General features: G+C 38.6%; 1 protein-coding gene across 10 annotated transcripts in view; it reads left to right on the top strand.

Moving 5' to 3' along the window:
- Positions 1 to 228: 228 nt before the first annotated feature.
- ZMYM1 (zinc finger MYM-type containing 1) overlaps positions 229 to 19,755 on the top strand; it is a 28,970-nt gene continuing 9,443 nt past the window's right edge. For 3 of the 10 annotated variants that reach the window (XM_059918776.1, XM_059918846.1, XM_059918855.1), the window contains exons 1-5: positions 253 to 305; positions 940 to 982; positions 12,754 to 12,923; positions 14,451 to 14,523; positions 14,728 to 14,977. In XM_059918776.1, the coding sequence (XP_059774759.1) occupies positions 12,828 to 12,923; positions 14,451 to 14,523; positions 14,728 to 14,977 (419 nt within the window). In that variant the 5' untranslated portion in view covers positions 253 to 305; positions 940 to 982; positions 12,754 to 12,827. Of the gene's footprint in view, positions 306 to 939; positions 983 to 12,753; positions 12,924 to 14,450; positions 14,524 to 14,727; positions 14,978 to 19,755 lie in introns of all 10 variants that reach the window. The other 7 variants (XM_059918781.1, XM_059918799.1, XM_059918789.1 and 4 more) reach the window with 7 other exon arrangements.

Raw genomic sequence — 19,755 nt, forward strand, 5'->3', positions numbered from 1 at the left:
ATTAAAAAATTTACTTTCAAAAATAAAAAAAGAAATGTCCAAATCTGGCTGCCACCTATAATAGATAGGGCTTCAGGGCTAAACTCCTAGTCCCTAGTCAGGGATCTAAACAGCCCCGTCACCCACTCCCAAGGTTGCCTTTTCCTATTGACGGAAAAGTGGCCCAGCGCCTGGGTGGGCGGGGCGGATGCACTGCGCATGCTCGGCCGCAGAGCACGACGGGGAAGGGGTGGGGCCTGCGCGACCGTTTCCCGTTGAAGTTCTTTTGAGAAACGTAGCGCGGCGACCGTCGGTGAGAGAAATTAGTAAGCCTCCTTAAGCGCTTGTAGTGTCGGTCTTTATTTCTGTGCTTCACCAGAGACGGGCGGAGAGTTTGGCCAGTCGGAGGAAAGATGAAGTGTTTGGGAGGGTCGGGGTTCTAGGGACTCAGCCCTGCGTGCGGATGCCGCCATGTGGGGGCCGGGAATTCAGCGTCAGGCCCCTGGATAATGTTTGTCGTCTCCTTTAACCTAGTCCGCAGAGAGTCGGGGCGTTTTGCGCCCCCCCCCCCCCAGCTTCCTGCGTTTCTCGCCGCCGACTCTGCTCCTGCGCCGTAACTGCGTTCAGCCTTCGGTCTTTCTCCATGGCCTCCGTTTCTAAAACGTTATTTTGATCACACCTGTGGCTCTCCCTCGTTAAGCAGTGATTTTTTTTCAAACTGAAAAAAATATCATGGAACTCCTTTTGCAAATAGAGTTGTACATGGCATCTTAAATAAAAGATATTTTTTAATTATTATAAATGGCTCGTCATGAAATGGGATTTGAAATTTTGATTAGATGAAGGTGCAATCTTTGTCATTTTATGTTAGTATTTAGCTTTTGTGTACAAGATTGAATTGAAAGTATCTTGGTTGCATGGACTAATGTTTACAAACGGTGACTTTTTTAACTTTCTCAGGTTGCAATCTCATAACTTTTCAATTAAACTGACTGGAAAGTAGGTAAGTGGAGAATTTTCTCTTTAAGAGTTGAATCACTGATAATATCTGACGATAGCTTGTATTCCTCATCACAAATATATAAGACAAGAAGCCCCCGAAATTTATAACAAGAACTACATTTAGTCCTAACACTTTGCGCATTTAACTCTTAGGTTGAGGCAAGAGTATTAGTTAAAGGAGTAGATGCCCTTGCTAAAACAGTAAATTCACTTCTAGGATTTTCTGTGAGTGGACATATACAGTTCAGAACCCAAAAAGTATAGGTTCAAAGCTGTAAACTTCCTCATCAATGACACAGCTACAAGGCATTGAATTATATTCACCCTGATGGCAGGAAAAGCTATTTTCTGAAGGTCTCTGTTAATCTAGCACAAATTAATGCTTTGGAGGTCACCAAAATACTTCACATTTGGTATGTAACACGCTTAAGTGTATCTCATAATTTTATTAGTTTTTTTAAGTAAATTTTTACTTAAAAGAAATATGAAGTGTTTGCTGAACCCCAAAAGCTACTGATGTACAAGACTTAAGTTCAAGGTCTTTGGTATTTAAGGACTTTCCGGATATGAACCACATCTGCTTTTCCAACTTCATTTCCTTCCATTAACACTCTTGCATTTTATCTTCATCAATAACTCCACTTCTTATAGTTCCCATATGTTTGTGTTTTTCCACATACTGTCCCTGTATCTGGAATATCCCCCATCATTGCTTTATAGACATCTACTTGAAAACCTAGCTCAAATTTAACCTTCTAAGACTTCTTTGACCATCTTCTCTTACCTCATTTCTGCTTTGTACCTCATATATGCTTACATTGTGCTAGGCAGAGTGTTATGAGAGTCTGCACACGGTAATTATCTCTATAACCCCAGTACCTATGCACTTCATCAGTAGTGGCTCCCCATTGCCTACAGAACTAAAAATGGACATTTTAGTTTGGTTTGAGAAGCATTTAGCCTTCTGCCTCCAGTCTTCCTATCATTCCAGTAAAAGAGCTTGCAGAACTCAACAAATAATACAAATCTTTGGAAAGTGTAATGCATAAAGAAGTAGCTGTAATGCAAAGAAATAAGAGTATACCTGCTTCTGGACTCCTATATTACTCATTTTATTTTTGCTTGTGTCCATACCATACCATCTTAACTACTGTAGCTTTTTAGTAAGTCCTCAAAGTTTTTTTCTTTTTTGAGATTGTAGTGCCTATTCGAGGTCATGTATACATTTTATGTACATTATGATCATCTTGCAGGTTCAACAAAAACTGCTGGGATTTTGATCTGTAGCTCAGTTTGGGGAAAACTGACTTAATATTGAGTCAGTCGCTGTCTGTCTCCATTTATTTAGATCTTACTGTATTTCACTCAGCATTGTTTTGTTTTCAGTCCAGAGATCTTGACGTATTTCATTAGATTTATTCCAATATTTGATGTTTTATGACACTATAGAAAATAGTTATTCTAAATTTTTTAATATCTAATTGTTCTACTACAAAGAAATATAATTGATTTTTTTTTAATATTGACCTTGCTAAATTTACTTAATAATTTCAATAGTTATTTGGAAATCCTTTTGGATTTTCTATGTACACAACATGTCATCTATAAGTAATGACGATTTTAGATTTTTTTTCTTGTATTATTAACCTGGCTAGAAACTCTAGTACAATGGTGACGAGAAGTGATGAGAGAGGAAATTTTAAAATATTGACCTTGAATTAACCTATGATCCTGCTAAATTCACTTATTCTAGTAGTTTTTATTGGGGTTGGGGAGAGGAAGAGGAGATTCCTTAGAGATTACTGTATACACAATCATGCTGTCTACAAATAAAGACAATTTGTTTAGTTTTTCCTTTCCAGTCTTTATGCCTAATTTCCATTGAGTATTTCGCTTGAGCTTAAAGAATTCCCTTTAGCATTTCTACAGTGTAGTTTGCTAGTGATAAATTCTCACCGTTTTCATTTATCTGAAAATGCCCTTATTTCACTTTTATTTTTGAAGGATGTTTTTACTGACTATAGAATTTTAGATAGTTTTTTTTTCCCCCCCAGCATTTTAAAGTTATTCCGTTGGCCTCTGGTCTTCATTGTTTCTGACAAGACAGCCTTCATTCTTATTTTTGTTACCCTATATGTTAATGTCCTTTTTTTCTAGCTGCCGTTAAGATTTTCTTTTTATCTTTGGTTTTCACCAGTGTGACTATGATGTGCAGAGTTGTCTTTTCCTTATGTTTATCTTATTTTTATTCACAGAACTTCTTGAATTTGTGTGGTTTGAAATTTTTGTTCATTTTGGGGAAATTGTCCAGCCAGTATTTCTTTAAATGTTGCTCCTGTTTCATTGCCTGTTTTCTCTTATTCTCAGGCTCAGTTTACATGTGTGTCAGACCATTTTGCTATTTCCCACATGTTGCTTACATTATTTGTATTTTTATCCTTTTATGTATCAGTCTGACTACTTTCTACTAACCTGTCTTCTAGTTCACTAATTTGATATTAAATTCATCTGTTGAATTCTTAATTTCCCTATTTTACTTTCCAATTCTCAAATTCCCATGATTTTTTTAAAAATTGAATTCCAGGATTCTGCTGAACTTTTCCATTTTTTTCTGTATTTTCTTAAACACATCAAAGTTCTTGCCTGCTAACATCAATATGAGTCACACTGTGGGTCTGTTTCTGTTGTCTTTTTTCCCCTTGGTTTTTAGTTTTGTTTTGTTTGATTAAATTATTTATTTGGTCGCGCTTGGCCTTAGTTGTGGCAGGCGGGCTCCCTAGTTGCAGCGTGCAAACTCTTAGTTGCAGCATGTGAACTCTTAGTTGTGACATGCATGTGTGATCTAGTTCCCTGACCAGGGATCAAACCCGGGCCCCCTGCATTAGGAGCACGGAGTCTTAACCACTGTGCCACCAGGGAAGTCCCTTCAGTTTTGTTGGTTGGGGGGTTGGGGGGAGTTTGCTCATACATTTTTATTCTGGACATTGTGGGTGAAAATTTTGAGCGACTCCTCCAGAGAGGACTGCAGTTCATTTAGGCGTGCAGATAGTACTAGCAGATTACATTGATCCTGTTGAGGGATTCTGTTAGGCATTAGTATGGGCTGATCTATTTAGGTTTGCCCTTTCTTCTAGGAAGTAGTCTTTTCTCCTGGGTTGTGGCCCTTACTCTTAGGGCTTGGCCTCCTGGAGTCTCAACTGAAAGTCCACATCTTTACCAAGTCCCCTCTTCCTTAGCTGGGCTTAAATTTCAACTGTTCTTAGCTTTGCAAAGCTACTGTAATCTCTTTTAGCCTCCCAACTGCTGTTTTCTGCTAGGTTTTTTGGAGTCTTGCTCTGTAGATGTGCAGTTTAGGGGTTAGCTAATAAGTGGAGGAGGGGAATATTTGTGTGCAAATTTGGGGGCTTATTTCTCTGAGGTTCTTTCCTCCCAGATTGTGCCTCTTGAGTTCCAACTACTTAGGCACCCAGAACTCCTATCTCCTTAGCTCACTATGCTGCTATTCTCTGCTTGGGCATTTTCCTTTATCCTGGAAGGTGCCCTCAGAGGTAAAGCCTGTTAATTTTATAATTGTTTCCAGTGGAAGAATTTAGCATACTAAAAGCTATTCTGTTATGCCTAGATTTATCTTATCTAGATATATCTTATTTTTAATTCTTGCCAGTTTGATAAAATCTGGAGCTGAGTTGGTTTAGAAGCTGAGTAGAATTTGAATAGGCAGAAATGACTTTGCAAGTAGAACAGTAAGAGCACAAGTATAGTGGGGAGGGAAATTCTTTCTTAGATTGACAATTGATTAATTTTTCATCGACAGGTTTATGTGTGCAATATTGTACTAATTTTCCAGGAGGAAAGTGTATACATTCCGTCTGGAGGTCTATCTTTGTGTCTAGAAGTAACGCCTAATAGCTTGCAATTTCTTTGCAGTCTCAAGGGTTTTTGTTTGTTTGTTTTATTGAAGTATAGTTGATTTACAATATGGTGTTAGTTTCAGGTGTACAGAGTGATTTAGTTATATATATATTTCTTCAGATTATTTTCCATTATAGGTTGTTACAAGATATTGAATATATATATATATATATATATATATATTTACTGTGCTATACAGTAAATCCTTGTTGCTTATCTATTTTATGTATAGAGGTTTGTATTTGTTAATCCCATACTCCTAATTTATCCCTCCCCCTCCCCTTTCCTTTTGGTAACTGTAAGTTTGTTTTCTGTGTCTGTTTGTTTCTATTTTGTGTATAGACTTATTTGTATTATTTTTTAGATTCCACATATAAGTGATATTATATAATATTTGTCTTTGAGTGACTTACTTCACTTGGTATGATATTCTCTAGGTCCATCCTTGTTGCTGCAAATGGCAATGTTTCATTCTTTTTTATGGCCTAATAATATTCCATTGTATATATATACCAATCTGCTTAACCCAGGCATCTGTTAATGGGCACTTGGGTTGTTTCTATTATCTTGGCTATTGTAAATAGTGCTGCTATGAACATTGGGGTGCATGTATGTTTTTGAATCAGAGTTTTCATCTTTTCCTGATATATGCCTAGAAGTGGAATTGCTGGATCATATGGTAGCTCTATTTTTAGCAGTTTTTTGGGGTTTTTTAAAATTAATTAATTATTTTATTTATTTTTGGCCGTGTTGGGTCTTTGTTGCTCTGTGCCGGCTTTCTCTACTGGCAGCAAGTGGGGGCTACTTTTCATTGGGTGCACAGGCTTCTCGTTGTGGTGGCTTCTCTTGTTGAGGAGCACGGGCTCTAGGCGCACGAGCTTCAGTAGTTGTGGCTCACAGGCTCAGTAGTTCTGGCTCGTGGGCTCTGGAGTGCAGACTCAGTAGTTGTGGTGCATGGGCTTAGTTGCTCCACGGCATGTGGGATCTTCCTGGACCATGCCTTGAACCTGTGTCCCCTGCATTGGCAGGCAGATTCTTAACCACTGCGCCACCAGGGAAGCCCTATTTTTAGTTTTTTAAGGAACTTCCATACTGTTCTCCATAGTGCCTGCACCAATTTACATTCCCACTGAAGTGTAGGAGAGTTCCCTTTTCTCCACACCGTCTCCTGCATTTATTATTTGTAGACTTTTTGATGATAGCCATTCTTACTGGTGTGAGGTGATACCTCATTGTAGTTTTGATTTACATTTCTCTAATAATGTTGAGCATCTTTTCATATGCCTGTTGGCTATCTGTATGTCTTCTTTGGAGAAATGTCTATTTAGGTCTTCTGCCCATTCTTTGATTGGGTTGTTTGGGGTTTTTGATATTGAGTTGTATGACCTGTTTTTATATGTTGGAAATTAAGGCCTTGTCGGTCACATCGTTTGCAAATATTTTCTCCCATTCTGTAGTTTGTCTTTTTGTTTTGTTGATTGTTTCCTCTGCTGTGCCAAAGCTTTTAAGTTTGATGAGGTCCCGTTTATTTTTGCTTTTATTTGTTTTGCCTTGGGAGACTGATCTAAGAAAATACTGTTATGATTTATGTCAGAAAATGTTTTGCCTTTGTTCCTTTCAGGAGTTTTATGGCGTCTTATCTTATATTTAGGTATTTAAACCATTTTGAGTTTATTTTTGTATGCGGTGTGAGGGAGTGTTCTAATTTCATTGATTTACATGTAACTGTCCAGCTTTCCCAACACCAGTTGTTGAAAAGACTGTCTTTTCTCCATTGTATTTTCTTGCCTCCTTCATCATAAATTAATTGACCATAGGTGTGTGGGTTTATTTCTGGGCTCTCTATTATGTTCCATTGATCTGTATGTCTGTTTTTGTGCCAATACCATGCTGTTTTGATAACTATAGATTTGTAGTATAGTCTGAAATCTGGAAGCATTATGCCTCTGGCTTTGTTCTTTGTCTTTTATGGTTCCCTATAAATTTTAGGATTATTTGTTCTACTTCTGTGAAAAGTGTCATGGGTGTTTTGATAGGGATTACATTAAATCTGTAGATTGCTTTAGGTAGTATGGCCATTTTAACAATATTAATTCTTCCAATCTAAGAGTATGGGATATCTTTCCATTTCTTTGAATCATGTTCAGTTTCTTTTATGAATGTTATATCATTTTCAGTGTATTGGTCTTTTACTTCCTAGTATAAATTTATTCCTTAAGGTTTTGTGGGAGTTTCTGACATGATTTTGAATGAGATTTTTTTTTTAACTTTCTCTTTCTGATACTCATGTTTTCCTTTAAAAACATGTGAATTTTGTTTTCTGCTCCATGATACATCCCTCTTTGGTTTAAATTAAAATGTTTTAAATTACTTATTACCAAGTAGTACTAACTAGCAGAAAGATGTTTATCCTATGACGACTATTAGTCTCCAACATATATAGTTTAGCCCCAGTTTGGGAAGATGGGTGGGACTATGTTAAAAAGAGGTCTCTAGGACTTGTTTTACTCCTTTGTTCATTGTATTGAAAAAGGAAGTAATGAATTTGTTATTCGTATATGTCTTTTGCTCTTTTGGGTTTTTTAGTAGCTAAAGAAATGTTATATACCATTTTCCTCTACCTCAGAAGTATATATACTTTTTTAATATTTAACTGCTCTGCCTTTTTTAATACTTTATTTATTTATTTATTTATTTATTTGGCTGTGCCAAGTGTTAGTTGCAGCACGCAGGATCTTCATTGCCGGGTGCAGGATCTTCGTTGTGGCCTGCGGGATCTTTTAGTTGTGGCATGTGGGATGTTTAGTTGCAGCATGTGAACTCTTAGTTGCAGCATGTGAACTCTTAGTTGTGGCATGTGGGATCTAGTTCCCTGACCAGGGATCCAATCCGGCCCCCTGCATTGGGAGTGCAGAGTCTTAGCCACTGGAACACCAGGGAAGTCCCAGAAATATCTTTTAGATTAATTACACTTTCAGGGTACTTTCTATTCTTTGCCTGTGTGATGACTGACATGTATGAAGGGGTTCCTAGATGTTTTATTTTTAATTGATCTTTAGACTTACATAGCATATTTACTTTCAGGTGAAGGGAATCTACAGTCTAGTAGTTAATTTCCAGTGAGTTTTGCTTTGCTGGTTGTATGTAACGCTCAAATGGGTTGAGCAGAGACTATATGAGCTTTTATTGCACTTCACAGTCAGGCTTTATTTAATTTTCTGCCTTGGGATAGGAGTATCAACTACAAATTAGCACTTGCCGTTGGCACTTGCCAACTACCTTTACAAGGATTAAATCATGTGCTGCTGCAGCTGCTGACTTTCAACACCCCCTGAAAGGAGTTCAGGGTGGAGAGCAGAAATGAGACACTCTGTGCTCTGGGAAAAACTGGCAGAACAGGTCTTCAGATAGTTAGATATTTTCAGGAGCCGATTTTATGAGCCCAATTCTTGTTATCTCCTCATATCTAGAAAAGCACTAAAATCCTTCACGGTGGGTGATGACTGCTCCTCGTGACTAGCAGAAATGTACTCCCCCTTCACCAAAGTCACATATATACTGACCTTCCCCCCTACCTCTTTGGAGCAGTTTCTCAGAGCTATCTGAAATGCTGTCTCCCTGGGCTATAGTCCTCATTTTGCCCCAAATAAAACTTAACTTGCAACTCTTACGTTGTGCATTTTATAAGTCGACAGGAGCTTTCAGTAAGAGCTGAGTTAAAGATCAGTGAGTTGGGGCTTCCCTGGTGGCGCAGTGGTTAAGAATCTGCCTGCTAATGCAGGGGAGGGGACATGGGTTCGAGCCCTGGTTTGGGAAGATCCCACATGCCGTGGAGCAACTAGGCCCGTGAGCCACAGCTACTGAGCCTGCGCGTCTGGAGCCTGTGCTCCGCAACAAGAGAGGCCTCGATAGTGAGAGGCCCGCGCACCGCGATGAAGAGTGGCCCCCGCTCGCCGTAACTAGAGAAAGCCCTAGCACAGAAACGAAGACCCAACATAGCAATCAATCAATAAATAAAAATAAATAAATCTTAAAAAAAAAAAAATGCTCCCCCTTGGCATATATCACCTCCTCCAGGAAGCCATCCTCCTTTAAAAAAAAAAAAAAAAAAAGATCAGTGAGTTGAGTGGCCGAGTCCCAACCTCAAAAATAAAAGACAATTACAGAACTTCGGGGTTTTCAACGTACTAACTCAGAATAAAACCACAGACCTGGAGTTACTCCAGTAAGAACTTTAACTTAACCATATCTGTTTTACTTATCTGCTACCCTCCATAATCATTAGTTGTAAAGCCCTTTTTTTAAAAAAGTATCCTTTTCTCTTGGAGGTGATTTAAGAGGAATCCAGGAGACTTGTCCTCTGCAGCCAAGTTAGGATTGCAGGAAGGGAAAGAGTTCCAAAGGATTTAGAATTGGAGGTGGCCGCTACAAGAAAAATGGAAAATAGACCTCAGTTAAGGAAAAAGAAGAACAAGGAACCAGTCTGTCCTTGGGAAAAGAGGCCTTGGGGCTGAACAATTGTTACCTGAAAACTGGGTTTGCCTCTTGGTGGGCATCAAGCCAGTAGACACAACCAAGCCAAAGATCTGGAGAAGGAAGGATTGATTTATTATTACTTGCAGCAGATAAGGAGAACACTGGGGATCTTTACCAAAGCAGTATCTCCCCAACAGCAAAATTGGGGAAGTTTTAAGCTAAGGGTACATGCCTGTTCATGAAGGGACTTGAGCAGAGGAGAATTCAGCATAGAATTGGGGGAAAGGTCGACAGAGTCCAAGCTTTAGTTGATTGAAGTCTGGAGGCTCAGCATCATCTTTCCATCCTCCACCTGGGTGGGAGCCTTAGTTCCTGTAGAACTGAAAGATATATTGTTATTCCCTTGAGGAACCAGGACCCTTGCCCCAAGGCTACACTGTTGTTTCTTGACTGCTCCTCCCTTGTTTCTGCATTCCCTCAAGATCATTAATTACTGAGACCTGTTCAAGGGTAAGCATTGAAGCCAGGCTTAGATCACAAAATGGCTTAGGCCAAAATGGGTTCTCTTATGTCAGGAAAGCCATTCCTGGTTCTCTTTCTCCAGGGACCCCCTGAGCTATCTGCTTACACAATCAAAGGCTCCTGTAGTTCCTCAAAAGTTATAAAATGGAATTCTTTTTTAAGCTTGAATGCACAGCAGTCTTTTATATTGATTTTGGATTTTAGCTATTGTTTTGGGGTTTTTTTTACAGTTTTTTTTTTGTTTGGCTGCATTGGGTCTTCATTGCGCATGGGCTTTCTCTAGTTGCGGCAGGGTCTACTCTTCGTTGCGGTGCGTGGGCTTCTCATTGCGGTGGCTTCTCTTTGTTGCGGAGCACGGGTTCTAGGCGCACGCATTTCGGTAGTTGTGGCACATGAGCTCAGTAGCTGTGGCTAGCGGGCTCTAGAGCGCAGGCTCAGTAGTTGTGGCGCACGGGCTTAGTTGCTCTGCAGCATGTGGGATCTTCCCGGACCAGGGCTCGAACCCATGTCCCCTGCATTGGCAGGCAGATTCTTTTTTTTTTTTTTTTTTTTTTTTTTTTTTTATTTTTTATTTTTTTTTATTTTTATTTATGTATTTATTTATGGCTGTGCTGGGTCTTCGTTTCTGTGCAGGGGCTTTCTCCAGTTGCGGCAAGTGGGGGCCACTCTTCATCGCGATGCGCGGACCTCTCACTATCACGGCTTCTCTTGTTGCGGAGCACAGGCTCCAGACGCGCAGGCTCAGTAATTGTGGCTCATGGGTCTAGCTGCTCTGCGGCATGTGGGATCTTCCCAGACCAGGGCTCGAACCCGTATCCCCTGCATTGGCAGGCAGATTCTCAACCACTGCGCCACCAGGGAAGCCCGGCAGGCAGATTCTTAACCACTGCACCACCAGGGAAGTCCCTAGCTGTTGTTTAAAAAAAAAAAAAATCAACCCAGTAAATTTGAAGATCTAACTGACTTTATTCATGAATCTGGCAGTATCCCATCTAGTAAGTAGCAGAGCACTCAAGGAACTGTACAAGATGGAACGTTTTTATAGGCAGAAAGAGGGCAGAACAAGAAAGCTAAAAGAGTGGACTAGTTTAGACGGGGTCACCTTCCCTTAGGGGAAAGCAGGGGGTTTTGGGCAGATTACCTCACTAGTGCTGACCAGGCAATTAAACTGATTGGCTTAAAATTCCACTTCTTGGAGAGACTGAAACTACAGTTCTGTTAGGTATTATCAATAAGTCTTGGCGGGGCTTAGCACAGTTAAGGCCAGCTTGGGCTTGTTGTTTCTTCTTAACACTATTTACCAAAAAGGAATCCTTGAAGGGGGGGTGGGGGAGGCATTAAGTATAATGGGAAAATAGCTTCAAGACATAATTAGAAGGTATATTTGATCTAATTTGGCGATTAGATGTGGGGACTTCGGGAGAAGAGGCATTTAGGACTATCCCTAGATTTCTGGCTTGGGAAATTGAGTATATGCCATAGTGCCATTTCCCAAGAAAGGGAACATGTGTAAAGCAGGTTTATGTGGATAATATAAGAATATGACTTTAAATCTCCTGGATTTGAGGGACCTGTAGAACATACAAGTGGAGATATTTAATAGGCAATTGGGTGTATGTGCTAGAGTTCAGGTATGTAGGGGAAAAATAGCCTATAGATGATAGTTGAATCCCAGGTTGTGCCCATAGAGCAAACAAGAAGAGTCCTGAGGAATTGTGCTTTGGAGGAACACACATATTCAGAAGCAGGTGAAATAAATGTTTGAGAAGAAGACTGGCAAAGAGGTAGGAGGAGAAATAGGTCTTGGAGTCTTAAGAGTCAAGGAAGGAGAGGGACTTCCCTGGTGGTCCATTGGTAAAGAATCTGCCTTCCAATGCAGGAGACGTGGGTTGGATCCCTGGTTGGGGAACTAAGATCCCACATCCTGCGGGGCAACTAAGCTCATGCACCACAAGTACTGAGCTCGCTCGCCTCAAGGAGAGAGCCCGCATGCCACAAACTACAGAGCCCATGTGCTCTGGAGCCTGTGCGCCACAACAAAGAGCCCACACCGCAACGAAAGATCCTGCAGCCTCAACGAAGACCCCCGCATGCCACAACTAAGACCTGACGCAGTCAAACAAAGAAAATAAATCTTTCGCCTTTAAAAAAAAAAAAAAAGTCAAGGAAGGAGAGAATTTCAAAGACAAGTGAAGGAATAGAGGGAGGGCAGTAGCTTTAGAAATTTTTGAATGTATTTAAATGGTTCTATGAGAGAAACCAATAAGGAGGGGAAGAGGAGACCTGAGGGAATAGAAATACAGACTAGTCTCTATGCAAGAAAAAAGCATAAAGGTTTATCTACTGGAGAAGTGTAGAAAGCAAAGCTATATTGGGGAGTAATGGATGAGGGAAGGAAGCTAGTGTTGTGAAATAACGTTTTGTGCTCCCAGAAAATTACTATATTTGAAGGGGCTAACGTTTAAAAATCAGATTCTTAAGACTTCCCTGGTGGTGCAGTGGTTAAGAATCCACCTGACAATGCAGGGGACACAGGTTCAATCCCTGGTCCAGAAAAATACCACATGCTGCAGAGCAACTAAGCCCGTGCGCCACAACTACTGAGCCTGCTCTCTAGAGCCCTCAACCCACAACTACTGAGCCCGCGCACCACAACTACTGAAGCCCACACGCCTAGAGCCCGTGATGCGCAACAAGAGAAGCCACCACAATGAGAAGCCCACGCACCACAACAAAGAGTAGCCCCCGCTCGCCAGAACTAGAGAGAAAGCCTGCGTGCAGCAACAAAGACCCAACGTAGCCAAAATAAATAAATAAATAAAATTAAAATCAGACTCTTTATCAATTCGTATTTTATTTTAGGAATCTGGATACTGTTCTCTAAGAAAAAACCCATTAGTTTGGAACTGGAGGATTTCTTTGCATCAGATAGTAAGATGAAAGAATCAACAACAGATGGTGAATGTGACAAGGCAGTGGCACCACAACTGAAGAGGCTAGATGAAATTAAGGCAGAACCTGACAATGCTCAGGTAAATATTTTACCTTATTTTCTATTTTCTAGAGTAACATTTAATTATAAATTTTAGTTATGCAGGTGCTGGTTTATCAGTTGAAAATCTTAATTCCTTCCCCAAAGCAGTTGACCAAGTAATAACAGGGTGTGCAGTGAGTGCTGTAGTGAGCATATGCAAGAATATGAGAGAAGGTTGGACTGTTTGGAAGTGGGTTTGGGGGTTGATAAAAGGATTGCTGGGCTTCCCTGGTGGCGCAGTGGTTGAGAATCTGCATGCCAATGCAGGGGACACGGGTTCAAGCCCTGGTCTGGGAAGATCCCACATGCCGCGGAGCAACTAGGCCCGTGAGCCACAGTTACTGAGCCTGCGCGTCGAGCCCGTGCTCCGCAACAAGAGAGGCCGCGATAGTGAAAGGCCCGCGCACCGCAATGAAGAGTGGCCCCCACTTGCCACAACTACAGAAAGCCCTCGCACAGAAACGAAGACCCAACACAGCCATAAATAAATAAATAAATAAATAAAATTAAAAAAAAAAAAGAAATTCCCAAATATTAAGTTCAAAGGAATATAAGCTCACAATAAAAACTCAAAAAACATCCAAGAAAATATGGTTATATAAGCAGAAAAAAAAAAAAAAGGATTGCTTAGGGTATTATGGGCCTAACTGAGGTTAACACATTTCTGTTTTCATTTTTCTTAACTTGAAACAATATAAATAACTAGTTATATGTTTTTATGCTGCTGTCTCTATTAAGTAGTAGAATTATTTAGTACATTTTAAATTCTTAGAATTTTTCTTTATTATTTATCCAAATTAGTTTCATATTTATCCTTAAACTTTTTTAGACATGTCAAATGCTAAAGAACCTGTAAAGGAACAACTGAATCAAGCTGTGAGTGTTTTGTAAGTAGGGCCAAATTTCTTTAGAATGTTTATATATGAACCAGCTGAAATTTATAGTGAAATGAAAAGTAATTTCATTTTTAATTAATTTCTAGTATTCTGTTTAGAAATAGCTAAAGTAAATCAGTACCAAGTAAGGGTATGACTCCCATTGAGTTGGTGACAATGGGAATATTGTCCATCTAGGAAGTACCCGTTGCTCCTTCAGCCCGTGGACGTTCAAAGACATAGATCAAGTTTAGGTAGATTGCCTGCTGCTCTGAAAAAAATCCTCCTTCGTAAGACTCATTCAGCCTAACCTAACAATTTTTGTGTTTAAGGACTTTATGAAGACAATTAGCTATTAGTGATCAGAACAAGAAGGGAGAATAGGTATCATTACTGAGTATGTCTGCTCTCTTTTTGTAGTAGCTAGTGAGGGACTGTGTTAACAAAAATTTATAAAGTCATGTCTAGGTACAGTAGAAAATATTGTAGTAACTGATGGGTGTTATCAGCCAAAGGTCACCAAAAGGGTGGTGCTTACTTATGTACCATGGTTCAATTCAATTATGCAATTCACAGAACAGACTTGAGCATAATATATCATTTTCCATTGATTGACTGGTTGTTTTCATTATTTTTCAACTCTTTTTTAGGAGTATTGTCAAGCCCAACAGCCCAGAACTCAGGAGAATGACCTGAAAATAAACACTACGTTTTCAGACAATGGTAATAGAATTAGTTAAGTTAATCATATTTATTCTGACCAATGTGATAGCCAGTTTATTCTGCTTTTTTAGAATGCCTTTGAATAGTGCATTGATTGTTCTGGGTTTCAAGTCCAGGAGAAGTAACCTCTATAAGATAATGGAAGAATGCATACTTAATTTTATGTAAATACTAATTTTTTTCCTTCCTGTTTTGTGTTTATAGCTTCTCAGATGACTACAGGCATTCAGCTTTCTCTGGCATCATCTGGCATGAATAAGATGCTTCCCTCAGTTTCAACCACAGCTATTCAGGTTTCCTGTTCTGGCTGTAAAAAAATTCTTCAAAAGGGGCAAACTGCTTATCAGAGGAAAGGGTCTACTCAGCTTTTCTGCTCCACACCGTGCATCACTGAATACATTTCATCTCTCAATTCACCAGCTCTTCCGAAGAGAACTTGTTCAAACTGCTCAAAGTATATAATTTTAAATTATGGCCCCTTTTACTTCCCTACATAGATCTTGATCAGAATCTTGGTTGTAATTTTCTGCGTGGTTTTTTCTTTTTTTTTTTTTTTTTTTTTTTCTGAAGAAGTAATCACCTTGGTTTAGGTAAAAGAAGCTACTTCTGCTTTTAGTTCCTCTAATAGATTCTTCAGAAACAGTTTTTTTTATCAAGAGATTTCCAGAAATTAAAATGATAAGAGCTGTGTTTCTCTTCACCTTTAAATAATGACTTCTGAAACTTATTTTCCTATTCTTTTCATTTGAAATTCTCTGTAAGTGGGGTTATTGCATGGCCATTATATTTTATCATTTAACTGTATAGTGAGCAACCTACTAAAAATTTAATCATATAACAGTTATTTTTTTGACCTTCCAAGGTGTAAAGTTATATAGTGTTTCTCTTGTAATGGCAAGTGAAGTAGTTTAATTCTTTTGAAAAATTGAATAGCCTTAGATAAACATAGATGTATGTATGTAATCTTTTTACGTTTTCTGTGAACTATTATTGGGGTCTTTTTTGCTAACTTTTTTACATATGTAAAACAATTTAGATGAGAAGAAAGGAAGTAGTAGTGATTTCATAATGTCCAGAACTTTGAACACTACACTAAGATGTCTAAAGGATCAGTGCTTTGAGGGTCCCTTAGTATTATAATTCTGGTTTGTTAGTACTCATTAAATGCTAGCGTTAAGTTTTAAGTGTCTTTGTTTCAGAACAAGAAAACGCATAGGCTACCAATTTTGCCAGTAAATATAAATTCCTTTCAAATAATATCTTGTTTTGGAATCAGATTGCCACAATTTGAATCTTGCTTCCTCAATTTACATTTTGCTACTCTGTGTGATCCCGGAGCAACTATAGCAGCATCATCATTTGGGAGCTTGTTAGAAATGCAGAATCTCAGGTGTCACCCAGGCCTATTGAATCAGAACTACATTTATCCCCAAATGATTCATACACATGCTAAAGTTCGAAAAGCATTGAGAACTTCTTTTTTAGTATTCCCATCTATTTTGTTAAATGTACGTAAGAATTTTGATCATTAAATAATATATTTAAGTGATCAGAACAATATTGGCATGTAATAAGAACCCAGTAAATGTTGGCTATTGCTATTCTCTTAACAAACTCACATACCCTTTATATTGGTTGCTTCAGCTCCTCATTTGGCTGCTGCTTCAGGAGTTAACCCTTGCTTCAAGTCTTCCTCCCCAGAACTCTACTTACCTTTCTTTTGTGCTTTGTAAACCCTTTAACGCTATACTTTGTCCTTTTTCTTTTTCGCTGTGGGCTGTATGGCACTCTCTTCAGCATGCTTTCTTTCTCTGCAGAATCATAAAACTGGAAGGGACCTTAGAGATCATCCAGTCCAAATATTTTCTTTTGGTTTTGAGGAAACTGAGGCTCTGAGAAGTTAAAGTATCATGTTGCTGTGTTTGGAGTTTACCCATTATACATCTTCAGCGGAACTCCCAGACAGATTGAAAAGGCTGAAGCAGGAAGGATTTAGTGTGTAAGTTGTTCTCTAAGGCAAAGAAATCCAATATGAACAAAACATGAAATAAGTTTTACTTCCTTTGGAATAAAAATGTTTTGATAGAAAATACTATTTTATAGGTTGGTGGAAAGGTGGTACAGTGATGCATAGGCTGCAAGAGGCTGTCCATTGTTCAGAGTAACCTTTACTGTTTTCAGAACTTTTTACTGTACATTCATTAGCCTCTTGTATTAGTTATGTAGTTCTCAAGATTTTAGCTAATTATCAGTTGAGGTTTTTGATGAGGTTTTTATTTAATAGCAGTGATTTTAAATCTGTTCTGAGTCGCTATAGGGGTTTTTTTAATTGAAGTATAGTTGATTTACAGTGTTGTGCTAGAGTCAATGTAGTTTTTACTGTTTCATGAACCAGATGAAATATAACTTTGAAAATGACATTTTAAATCATGTTAGAAAGATAAGACTGTTCTTTTGAGAGCTATGTATTAAAGTGTATTTCTGTACTTCTGTATCCCAATTGAAGCTAACCAGAGATCCTGAAAGAAATTAGTGGAGTTTAAAATAGGCCCATCCACTAATGATGTAACACTTATTTGTAGGAAAGTTGTTCAGACCTATGCTCAGCCTTTGGTTAAGCTAATTTTAGGCACTTTTAACAAAATTCATTTTTGATTTTTTTTTTTTTTTTTAAATAAGGCCTTAGTAGATTAGAAGCTAGCAATCTAATATGCTAATCGCAGTAAAAGCCAATAAGCATTTTCAGACTTCAGTGCTTCTGCCAGTGCTATTTCTTCTGCCTTCCTTCCCATCTGGCTAATTTCTTGCTATCTTAAAGGTCTGCCTCAAATATCTGTACCCTTCGTCTATTCCCATACCATTCCTTCCTCTTATTCCCCCTAGCCACCCAGATAATTGTTCCATGGTCTGTGTTTCCATAGTGTTCATAACTCCCAAAACATTGATTTTAAAATTAATGTTATTAAAGAATTGATAATGCTACAGTTAGATTATGAACCTCTTGACATTAGGGACCAGATTATACTCATTTTTATGTCCCCAAGGCCTAAACACTGTTTGGCACACAGTGAATCCTAGAGAAAATTTTGTCACAACTCAGATACTGCATGTAGAGCTACATCTTAAGCCAGTAAAATGACTGGTGTTGTGATAATGAAAATTAATCTGTAATTTTGGTGCTGTTTAAGGAGGCAGAAAGATTATAGTACAGATAGTCCCTAACTTACAGTTGTTCTACATAATGATTTTTCGACTTTACAGTGGTGCTAAAGCGATACACATTCAGTAGAAACCTACTTCGAATTTTGAATTTTGATCTTTTCCTGGGCTAGTATGATAGTATGCAGTATGATATTCTCATGATGCCGGGCAGCGGCAGTGAGCCCCAGCTCCCAGTCAGCCACGTGATCACAAGGGTAAACAACCCATACACTTAAAATCATTCTGTACAACCATTCTGTTTTTCATGTTTAGTACCATATTCAATAAACCACATGATATGTTCATCACTTTATTATAAAATAGGCTTTGTGTTAGATGATTTTACCCAAATGTAAGCTAAGGTAAGTGTTCTGAGCACCTTTAAGGTAGACTAGGCTAAGCTATGGTGTTCTATAGGTTAGGTGTATTAAATGCATTTTTGACTTATGATATTTTCAATTTAAGATGGGTTTATCTGGACATAACCCCATTGTAAGTCAAGGAAGATTTATACACTAAAAATTTGTAAATACTGAGATATTAAAATAGTGTTGATTTCAGGAGTATTTCATCTGGAAAACTATTATCCTGAAAGATTGATATTCTGAGGGATCTAGGTAGACAGATATCTTGATATTTCCTGTAGTAGCAGTTCTCAAATTTTCTGGTTTCTGGACCCGTTTACAATCTTGAAAGTTTTTGAAGACCCAAAGAGCTTTAGTTTATGTAGCTTACATCTACCTATACATATATTGTGTTAGAAATTAAAACTGAGGAATTTTTAACTATTAACTCATTTAAAAGTAATAAACTCTGCATGTTGACATAAATTTTGTTTTTTTGAATAATAGCCGTTTTTAAAATTTAGGAGAAATTTTAAGAAAAATTTAGTGAGCACTGTTTTATTAGTTTTGCAAACTGCTTTACTGTCTGGCCAGGTTCTCATATCTGCTTCTGCATTCACTTGGTTATAAAATGTTGTTTTGGTTGAAGTCTGAAGAAAAGCTGACCTTACAAATAAGTATTTGGAAAAGGGAGGAGTGTTTTAATAGCATTTCAGATAATTGTGGATGTTCTTTGATACTACAGTTTTCTTAAAGGATACTACAGTTTCTTAAAGGTTAGTTGCAATGTGGAATCTGAAGCCATATCAGTGAATTTTTTGTACTGTCACGTTAAAATTTATTGGTCTATTTGTACTTTGAATGGTTCTTTTACCCACAACTGATTTTTGCTTCATGCTATCATCATTTGGAAAATATTGATTCCCTGAGGTATGCAGATCTTCTAAATGTTGTTGTGCTTCATTATGCAATATTTTAAAAATCACATTTTTTTTTTTTTTTAAATCACTAATCTCACCAAGAAAGTCTACATATTAGGAAGCTGTCAAGCTGGAGGTTTTCCAGAATTCTAATTTTCAGTGAGAGCTCATATTTTATCATTGGCAATAACTACTGCCAGTTGTTTTCCTTGAGGTAACAGTCTTACTTTATTCGTTTTTGAGAAAATATCTGCCAGATACCTACTTCTGGTTAATAGTTTCCCTGATAGTCATTCTTTGAAGTAAATAGGTATTCCATGAAAAAAGTAGCTAACTCAGTTATTTGTTTGTTTGTTTGTTTGTTTATGGCTGCGTTGGGTCTTTGTTGCTGCGTGTGGGCTTTCTCTAGTTGTGGCGAGCAGGGGCTACTCGCGGGCTTCTCGTTGCGGTGGCTTCTCTTGTTGCGGAGCACAGGCTCTAGGCACTTGGGCTTCAGTAGCTATGGCATGTGGGTTCTAGAGCGCAGGCTCAGTAGTTGTGGCGCACGGACTTAGTTGCTCCGCGGCATGTGGGATCTTCCCGGACCAGGGCTCGAACCCATGTCCCCTACATTGGCAGTCAGATTCTTAACCACTATGCCACCAGGGAGGTCCCCTAACTCAGGTTTTAACTCTTAACATTCCTACATGAGATTTTCCTTGAAACAACCATCATACTTTGGTGTGCAGGAGGAATAATTTATGCCTATGTCCCATTTCACCTCACAG

This window comes from Balaenoptera ricei, chromosome 1 (genome assembly GCF_028023285.1).
Source record: "Balaenoptera ricei isolate mBalRic1 chromosome 1, mBalRic1.hap2, whole genome shotgun sequence".
Classification (NCBI taxonomy): Eukaryota; Metazoa; Chordata; class Mammalia; order Artiodactyla; family Balaenopteridae; genus Balaenoptera; species Balaenoptera ricei.